General features: G+C 38.4%; 1 protein-coding gene across 1 annotated transcript in view; it reads right to left on the reverse strand.

Moving 5' to 3' along the window:
• GDAP1 (ganglioside induced differentiation associated protein 1) overlaps positions 1-10,648 on the reverse strand; it is a 30,703-nt gene that overhangs the window by 4,529 nt on the left and 15,526 nt on the right. Inside the window, exons 3-5 of the mRNA XM_007954627.2 lie at positions 3,978-4,151; positions 2,917-3,011; positions 89-203 (exon numbers count right to left, since the gene is read on the reverse strand). Of these exons, the coding sequence (XP_007952818.1) occupies positions 89-203; positions 2,917-3,011; positions 3,978-4,151 (384 nt within the window). The remainder of the gene's footprint in view (positions 1-88; positions 204-2,916; positions 3,012-3,977; positions 4,152-10,648) is intronic.

The following is a 10,648-nucleotide window of genomic DNA, read 5'->3' on the forward strand; positions in this document are numbered from 1 at the left end:
AGAAATTTTACAGTAAAATAAATATGTTTTTATAAATACTCTTGGTGTTGAGGAAAAAATAAAAATATATATATAAATGAGAACCTACCTGGGGTTTCTTCATTTCTTCTTTGCAACTCAGTTTCAACTTGATCCAGAACCTTCTCCAACTCATCAAGAATTTTCTTCAAATATTTGACATTGTCATGATCAAGCAGCTTTGACTAATTAAAAAAAAAAAAAAAAAAGAAGTCATTTATGCCTGTAAAAAAAAAAATACAGCAAAGTAGATATAAATTCTGAAAGAGCTGAAGTCTGTTTATTCTGGACAATGGAAAGGGGTACAATAACACTGTTCAAGCAAAAGGAAAGTTGAGGAGGAAATATCTCAGCTGGTAAAACACCCAGAACGCAGACCACTGCTCCCTGGTAACTCTTGTGGGGCCAGACAAGTAGCCACAGAATGTGAGTGGCACAAAAGAGACCCTTATATCCAACTAAGGAATGGCATTTCGGCAGCAGTGGCAATCTCTTCAGCCCTAGATCACACTTTGTTAAATAATCCTCATTAATGCCAATGATGCCACTAATGGTGCTGGGATCTGGGCAAATAAAAATTTTTAAAGGAAATAGTGGAAAAAAATGACAAAGGAAAGAATTTGAGGTGGGAAGAGAGAAATGGAGAGGATTTGGCACAGGACATTTTCACTTTCAGTGATTCTCACGGGACTCTTAAAATCCCTCTGACCAAACACACCAAGTACCACCCAATAACCAAACTCAATCACCATGTTGTAGTCTTCATTTCGTTTATCTTTTCTCTAGCATCTTGACTTTCTCTCCTTCCTTGGATTGCTCTCACTTGCTTCTTCCCATTCTCAATCCCCTATTTCTCAGCTTTCTTCATGAAATCTGCCTCAGGCTAGCATAAACAACTGGGGTTCTTATCAGGAGATCCATGTGCCTTGGAAATTCTTGAATTATGTAGGAGTTCCATGAACCCGCTGAAATTGTATACTAAGTGTATGGAGTACGTGTACATCTCTGTTGAGAGTGCCCATAATTTTCATCAAGTCTTCAAAGAGGATTGATATAAAAGTTTCAACCCTGCTCTAAACGTTGGTGCTCCCCATAGATCAATCTTTCCTTTTTACTCTTCAGGATTGTCTAAGTAGTTTAATCTATTTGCTCGGTTTCTAAGATGAAAACTAAGTATCTATAACTTTAGCCCAGAACAATCTATTTCTATATGCAACTTCCTCCAAGATATCAAAACCTAAAAGTTCCCTTGGAACCTGAGATGCTACGTGTCTAAAATCTTATCCTTTATCCCATGCCCACTCCTCCACCACCTGCTCTCACAGTTATAATCTAACTTGCTTAAACCACCATCTACCCAATCATCCCAGAAATCTGAGAATCATGTTAGAGGCCTCTCATTCCCTCATACTTCCCACTGTCTCAGAACTAGCCCCATATAGTCTATCCCCCTAAAACCTTGAGAATTCTTGCTCCCAATCCCCACTTGTCCAATTTGGTTTAAGCTGTCATCTCTGCTTGTCTGGAGCTCTGGTAGCATCGTGCCTAAGGCATCTGACTGCTAACCAGAAGGCTGGCAGTTCAAACCCACCAGCCACTCCTTGGAAGGAAGACTGGGCAATCTACTTCCATAGTGATACCACCTCAGAAACCCAAGGAGGGGTCACTATGAGTCAGATCTGACTCCGGAGCAGTGAGTTTAGTTTTTTGGTTTGTCATCTCTGCTTATCTGGATAGAATACAGTTCAGCAACAGGTCTTACTCCCTCCAATCCATCCTCTACACTTTTACCTAATTATTGTTTGTATCTTTTCTAACTCAAAAATTTCTTAACTTCAATGGTTCTGACATGCCTGCCTACAGGGTCAAGTCCAAACTCAGTGCGGTATTCTAGGTCTTCCCTGATTTACCTTTTGACTTTCCTCTGAACGACACACCCTACACTCAAGCTCTTGCAGTCATCACTGTGCCTTTGCTCTCTTTGGAGAGACCTTTGTCCTGCCCCACCAATTAAGCTACCTATCGTGTTCTAAGACTAAGTTCCCCTTTCTCTGATGCTTTTCATATCTCTCAATGTTAAAATAACTACTCCCTTCTTTATAAGACAAACTTGTACCCCACAACATGCCTACATCATCGCACCTGCACCAAACCATAATGTTCCAAGGCAAAGAACTATGTCCCTAACACCAAGCCCAGGATCTGAACCACAATGGACCTTAAATTAATGAATAAGTTAAGGGTCAGAGATGAAGGAGAAATCTGCATGTGATGAGTGGAAAGTAAGGAATATGACAGTGTCTATAGATGTTTCTTTGAGGATCTCATTTAGCTGAGATAGGATAAAGAAAGATGGGATGTTGAGAGAGAGCTGGGAATGTGAATATATGTTATATTTTATTGTGGTAGAAGCTTGTTGCCATGCTGGAACATGGAGAAGGAATCAACAGAAAGAGAAAGATTGACCATAACCAGTGAAGCAAAGCTCTGCTCCTTTAAGGGGCTGGAGGGATTGGGGTCAATGTGATCTCTACAAGTCAGTGTGTACCACGTAAAGGCACACCTATAGGTAGCTATGCTAAGCTTTAAAGTGGCAGAAATACCTGAAAGCACAGATTCCTGGAATAGTTTATTAACTTGCTTTTACATTTTACTACATTCCTTGGCAACGAGCATGTATAGCATCTGCTTTTTAAACAATTGCTATTAGGTTTGAATATCAAATCTAACAAGGATAAATCTTTCTAAAAGCAGAGCATAAGCCTAAGGTAATGCATATACTAGTGAACTGCTACACCTAATAGAAGATGTTCTAGAAAGTAGTATCTTACAAAAAATAGAATATTTAATACAAACAATGGATGTCAGTTGAAGAGAGCCCTGGCTTACTTTACTTACTTTAAGACGCTTTTGTTTTGCAATGTACGCCTCTTGTAAATCTGGATTTTCTTCAGCAAGTTTCTTCAATTCAGACTCTGTGTTACCTATTTGGCCTGATAATCAAAACATTTTTGAAATAGAAAAAATTATTTTCTCCCTTCTATATCTGAAACAAGGAGAAAAGATGATACTTGATGTTAAGATAACAGGTTCAGAGAGCCTTCCTCTCCCTTTGACTCACTCTCTCTGTGCTTCAGTTTCCTCATCTGTAAAACAGAAATTTAAAAGTACCTGCTGCACAGGATGAGGAGTAAATGAGAAGCACCATGAAAAGCATTTACAGCAATGCTAGGCACATAACAAGTGCTCAGGGCAGGCTAGCTGTACTACTACTTTCCAAATTATCTGTAAGGGATTTTTGTAAGACGGGGGTGGGAAAAGCTTTATTTAAAAAATAATTATAATAGGTGATAGAACTATAGCCAGAATACTTGTTTCAAATCATATAATCAGTATTTATGAAAAGGAGAAGAAACAGGAGGAATGGGAGAAGCAGAACAGGGCTCGGAGAAAAGAGAAGGGAGAGGAGAATCCCAGGAGATTCCCAGGAGAATTCCTAGGCAGTTCCCAGCTTTCCTGATTCCCAGTCCATCTGTCCATGGAAATATGTTCTTTGCTTTTCCACAAGCCACTCTTTTTTATCCAAATTCTATTCAAGCTTGGCCCTGATGGCCAAGAGATGGAAAATCAGGTCTATAGACAACTGAAGTGTTGAACCATCCACTGAACCACTGAAGCACAAATTAATCAGACTTAACTCATTTATTTCTTGGTTTGAATATTTCATTTAGAAATCTCTGAGCATTGCGTATTCATTATAAGAGTTGACAATTCAGAGTTGCCCTCAACACAACATTTCAGGCAAGATCTCACATGCCAGACCATTTTTAACGTGCATGCACGTTCACAAAGAGCTCAACAATCCTATTCCCAGTCTTCTCTGAATGACCATGAGACAAGTCAGGTCTCCAGAATGAGTGAACAGAAACATAAGACAGATTTTTCAAACTTTTACATACTGCGAATCCTTGTTGTTGCATAAGCTGGGATCATGGAGTCCACAGTTAGTTCAGGATGTAAAATGCAGCCATGTGTATAGGCATCCATTGGCAAGGAGTCAAGTAGCTCTCGGTAATGTTGTACTCGTGGGTAATACATACTTTCTCTATCAGGCATTAACCTGGGTGTTTTTTCTAAAATAAGCAAACACACACACACACATTAAAGGAAAAGTCACAAACAAAAATACACAACTTCCTCATTATCAACATTTTCAACATTGTATTAGGACACTTAAAAGATGCTGTCTCCCTAGCTCAGATATTCAAAATATGAAAATGGCCTGAAGCATCAGACCAGATCCCAAACTTCTCTCAGTTCTCCACCTTGCACATGGCTGCTTATCCCTCAAGGTCTGGTTATTTATGCCACCTCCTCCATGGAGCATTCCCTGGCCTCTGACTGGGTCAAGTATGCTTCTCTGTATATTCAAAATGCCTGGTACATACTCAATTATAGCCCTGATCACCCAGTAATTCGTTGTTTTTATCTTTTGTCCCATGCCCCTTCAGAGCACGGCTCCTATGATCCAAAGTCTAGCACAGTGCCTCACCCATTTTAGGCACTCAGTAAAGTTTGTTTGAGTGAATGAAGAATTCAGTATGGGAAGATGATCAAGGGCCACTCTAGTCTGGGTTCCAATCAACACCGAAAGTGATTCAGTTGATGCTATATGAGTATGAAATGACCACCTCCATGCAATGGAAAAGGCCTTTGCCACAGTTATACTTTCCCTTGGAATTTCTAGCAGTAAATCTCTGGGAAATGAATTTTCATTAAATCCTCATTTTCTGGTTAAAATGTACACCATAGAGTCCTTGACAGTATTGTCCTCTGTTGACTCTCCAGTGCCTACAATGATGTTTGGCATACAGCAAGTGTTCAGTACATTTCAATTAATTAGTTAACATATCCTCAAATTTCCGGTTATTATACAATACTTGAGCTGGAGAAGTTCTGTAGTAGTTAAGGAGGACACTGAGACATAGAGGCTGGAATGTTCTCCCAAGATCCCACAGCTAATTAGTGGCAGAGTAAGAACCCAAGTCCTCTATATCTGTATCCAGTACTCTATTTTATTAGATCACAGTAACATCTCAAATAGCTTACATTTCAGAGACTATCCAAGAAGTCCACATGACCCCAAGATCAGAGCTATATCTCTTCAGAATCATTTCCTACCTCTGTCTAAACTGTCCCTGAAAAATGCCATCTAGGGATCTCTGGTAACGTAGTACCTAAGGCACCTGACTGCTAGCCAGAAGGCTGGCAGTTCAAACCCACCAGCCACTCCTTGGAAGGAAGGAAGGGCAATCTACTTCCGTTGTGATAGCACCTCAGAAACCCTGGGAGGGGTTGCTATGAGTCAAGTCCTACTTGATGGCACAGAACAACAACAACAGTTAATTCCTGCTAGTGAAAAGAATCGCCTCAATTTTCTTTACTCATTTATTTCTTGGTTCGAATATTTCATTTAGAAATCTCTGAGCATTGCATACTCATTATAAGAGTTGACAATTCAGAGTTGGTTGCCCTCAACACAGCATTTCAGGCAAGATCTCACATGCCAGACCATTCTAATAGAAACAGGGGCTATTAACCTGGAGTACTTGGTTAATTAGTAGAACAAACTTTTTAAGCCAGAAGACTATTTCTGACTCAATTTAAATAAATAAATAAAAACTCGGATTGTTCTTCAAATCAAATGTATAACTCCCTGCTGGGCAGTCTATTTCTGAAGGCTGCATTAGAATAACCAAAAATGAAATATCAGCTACATACCACTCCTCCACAGTGGATTTACACAACTAGATAACACTTCATTGCTGGCTCCATATGGAAAGGAGGCAGGCAGAGTCGCTGTGTCATGCAGTCTTTCAACACAAAGGTCTCAACCACAGGACCTCAATTATCCCAACCAACCAGGATCCCAAGCAACCCAAGGTAGACATTTCCACGAGAAAAGGAGGCCTTCAAAGAGCCCTAAATTTCTAAAGAGTTCTTAACCTTTCTGAGTCATAGACCTGGTGACTGGACCTCTTCTCAAAATAATGTCTTTAATTGAGCAAAATACAAGGCATAGGATTGCATAGGCAATAGATTATATTAAAATACAGTTATAAAAAATAATTTTGTTATAAAATAATAATATATGTGCCTCTTTGTTAATACATTAACAACATCCAGCAATATGTCTAATAATTACCACAATTTCAAAGGAATCATGAGCATAAATGATATTTTGAGGTATCTGCAATAACTCAATATGCTATGAACATGTTTGTGACTTCTAATGGTAACAAAGTCACAGACACTTCCAGTATTGATGTGGATGATGCCTACATTGGTAATGGAAAGAAACTGTAAATATGTTACATATTAGTGAAAATAAAGATGCTGCCTACACCAAAATCTCAAATTTCCTGAATTCTATTAATAGATCCTTTAGAGCAACAGTTTTCCAAGTATAGTCTGAGGATCCCTGGAGCTCCCCGAGATGCTTTTAAAAGTCAATAACATCAAAACTCTTTTTATAATAATACTAGGATGTTAACTGCATTTTTCACTCTCATTTTCTCTGAGTCTACAACAGAGTATTCTCTGACAACACATGTAATGACGCCATCACTATGACAGCTAATGGAACATGTGCTTGTGTGTTCTTCTGTTTCAAAACTTTCCTCATTTTAATTCGTTACATGGTAAATGCCGATGTTTATAATTCATATAAGTAAAAACACTCTGTGTCCTCAATAAATTTTAAGATAACGAAAAGGTCCCAAGACCAAAAAGTTTAGAACCACAGCTTTAGGACCTTAGGTTAATAACCTTGATTCTTATCATACATGATGCAACATTTAAAGATGCCTCCCATATGCTCAATGGGTACTGCCTCTGACTGCTTTCCAGTGCCCTGCCATAGGGCATGTCTCCAGAAAAGCATGACACTTCCTTCCTGGAAAAGTAAACTAAACCAAAACCAAAACCAAACCCATTGCCACAGAGTCGATTCTGACTCATAGCAACCTTATAGGACAGAGTAGAACTGCCCCATAGGGTTTCCAAGGCTGTAAATCTTTACACAAGCAGTCTGCCTCATCTTTCTCCCATGGAATAGCTGGTGGGTTTGAACTCCTGATCTTTTGGTTAGCAACCCAATGCTTCAACCACAGTGCCACCAGACATCCTTTGAAAAGTTAACTAGATAAGGAAAATAATGTCTAACTGCTTTCTGAGGAAGTTCCATCTGGCCACACCTGGATTCTTCCAAGGAAGACAGATGTTTAGATCCATAAACAATTTTTTCTACTCAGTTACTATATAACTATTTTCTGAAACATTTGTCAGACCAAGCACAAAATAAACACAGATCCCCAGTTTCCTCCAAGTCTCACTTTCTCTCCTTGCATTCTTCCCAAAACACCCTATCCAGTATCCCATGTGCAACATGCTGTCACCTTCTTCCTCATACAAGAGCACAACACTGTCCACTGCCTCTGGAAACAGGGTTTTTCAAAAGGCACTTGGGAATTTCTTTCCACTTATAAAAGGGACCTTCCCTCTCATTCCCATCCTATTTTATTTTCCAATCTTCCCACAGAACACTTTCTTTAGAAGAAGCGGATCTGCTCCTGTTGTTCCACCTGAACCAGGAGTAGGCAAGGAATAGAAGGCTTTCAGGAGCAAGACAGAGAATCAGAGAACTGAACGTTCTTAAGAAGCAGGTAACAAGACGATATGCCAGGACTAGAGTATCTCATTTATTTGGGGATTGGATTGGGGGGGGGGGGATTGGGAGGAAGCTCCATTAATGGAAGCCAGGCTAGGTGACTAAGGTCAAGACATTAAGACTGAACTTCCTAAAAGAACTGAGTAGGGGACAAGGCAGGGCTTACATTGTGCATAAACTTAAGCAGCTAATTAGAAACAGGCAGACACACAAAAACCAGAAAGTTGTGATCAAACGATAAGAGAAACTAAAAGTTAAAAAAAAAAAAAATCCAGACAGAAACAATAAAAGCATTCTACAGCCATTAATGGGGACAAACAAACAGCCCTGTACATTCTCAAGTCCCTGAGAGTAACACTGTATTGATGGGTAGAATAACAATGGCTCTGAACCATTTGGAAAAAAAAAAAAAACTAAATTGCATTCAGTTTCCTCAAGAGCAAAAAATAGAGTCTAGGGTTTAAGGTCTAAACTTCCATTATTTTACTAAATTCACTGCCGTGATTTCCTACATTCCTCAGTGATGGCAGATACAGGAGGCATCATTATGCTTTATTTTCAAGGAATACTCCCCCTTTCATCTATTCAAATAACGTTCAAGCCCTCCTCTCTAGCTCAATGAAAACTGATTAGACTTTATTTCTAACCCTATCCCTTTGCTGAGGAGTCGGGTGGTACAACACTTCAGTGCTTGGCTGCTAAATGAAAGGCTGGTGGCAAGTTAGCAGCTCCGTGGAAGAAAGACCTACTAATCTCTTCTCATAACAATAACAACCCAGAAAAGCATTTTCTATGGGGCAGTACTACATGGGGTCACTATGCGTCAAAACTGACTCGAAGGCACCTAACAACATCCGTTTCCTGGGTTCCCTGGTAGTGCAAACCGAAAGCTTAGTATGTTGAACCACAAAGCAGTACTATGGAAGAAATGCGTCCATTAAAATTAGCCAAGAAAACATATATGAGGTAATATCCATAATATAACTGAAGAACATTGTACCCTTCAACTAGTCACATGCAAGGCTATTTAAAAAATATGATAAATAATTAAAAATATCAAAGATATGGTTACTAACTAACTATAATTCAACATTGTCATAACTTTGGGACTAGAAAACTCAAATTTAAGTACAGATGAGAAAAAAATACATGGTGTCAAATTATATAAATTCACTACATACATACATGATTTTCTAAGACAACACCAAATTTGTAACATTCTTTTCAATAAACTGTTTCCAATAAATGTTTAACTACTTTTGATTGAATTGGTATTATTCTTCAGACTTTTAACAGAATATCTGTAATCAGTGGTTCAAAACTCCTTTAGGAGACAGTTTGCTGTCTGATACAATTGTTGGAAACTAATAGAACAAGGGTCTCTGTATTTTAATATTCCCTCCGCATTAAAATTGGACAAATCACAGGAAGGGGGAAAAAAGTTAATTTTTAAAGCCACTTTTAATTGACACAGTTGTGAGTTTTAAAGGCTCATTTTCTTTTCCTTTTCACATACCATATTTTCTCCATAATAGGCTAGGACCTTTGTGTTAATCTGTAACTTTAGTAGATGTGCTAAAACACTAATATGAGACTAAAGACACTGAAAATATTCAATCATATACAAGAGCTTTCGTTGATAGACATGAAAGTATTTATTCTATGAACCTCAGTGACCAGTTGCCATTGAGTTGACTCATGGCAAACCCATGTGTGTCAGAATAGAAATACACTCCATAGGATTTTCAATGGCTAATTTTTCAGAAGTACATTATCAGCCCTTTCTTCTGAGCTGCCTCTCGGTGGACTCAAACCTCTAACCTTTAGGTTAGCAGTCAAGCACATTAATCATTTTTATCACCCAGGGATTTCTATTTACTAAACAAATAATTATTTTAAATGTAATAGAGCCTTCAGAATTAAAGTTCTTTTGAAACTCTGACATACTTGAATTTCATTATATATTGATACATATTTATTTCTAAAATAAATGTATAATTCTTAATCAGAGTTATATGTGATTTTTAAATATATCTGGATGTCCCTAGGTGATAAAAACTGCTACTATTCTCAGCCGCTAACCAAAAGGTTTGTGGTTGCAGCCCACCAGAGGCACCTCAGAAGAAAAGCTTGATGATCTACTTTGAAAAATCAGCCATCGAGGAGAGAGATTGAAACCATTCCCCTTGCAAACAAGAACCAGACAAGGATGCCCTCTATCACCACTTCAATTCAACATTGTACTGGAAGTCCTAACCAGGGCAATAAGGCAAAAAAGGGAAATCAAAGGCATCCAAATTGGTAAGGAAGAAGTAAAACTATCCCTACTTGTAGATTATATGTTCCAATATATAGAAAACCCAAGAGACTCAGCAAAGAAACTACTGGAAATTACTGAAAGATTTAGCATAGTGGCAGGATACAAGATCAACATACAAAAATCGGTTGGATTTCTTCCCAAATTCATTTTATGAAGCAAGCATAAGCCTGATACCAAAACCAGGCAAAGACACCACTAGAAAGGAAAACTACAGACCAGTATACCTCATGAATATAGATGCAAAAATCTTGTACAAAATCCTAGCCAATAGACTCCAACAACATATCAAAAAAAATAATACATCATGACCAAGTGGGATTCCTATTAGGTGTGCAAGGATGGTTCAACATCAGAAAAACAATCAACATAATCCATCACATAAGAAAAATAAAGGGAAAGAATCACATGATCATATCAATAGATGCAGAAGAGGCATTTTTTAAACCCCAACACCCATTCCTGATTAAAAAAAAAAAAAAAAAAAAGAGGAGGCGGGGCAAGATGGCGGACTAGGCAGTAGGATTGCACAGACCCTCTTCAACAAAGAAAAGGGAAACCAATTAACACAGACACAGAAGATA

The sequence above is a fragment of the Orycteropus afer genome, unplaced genomic scaffold, assembly GCF_000298275.1.
Source record: "Orycteropus afer afer isolate SDZICR_OR568_19922 unplaced genomic scaffold, OryAfe1.0 scaffold00467, whole genome shotgun sequence".
NCBI classification, from domain to species: domain Eukaryota; kingdom Metazoa; phylum Chordata; class Mammalia; order Tubulidentata; family Orycteropodidae; genus Orycteropus; species Orycteropus afer.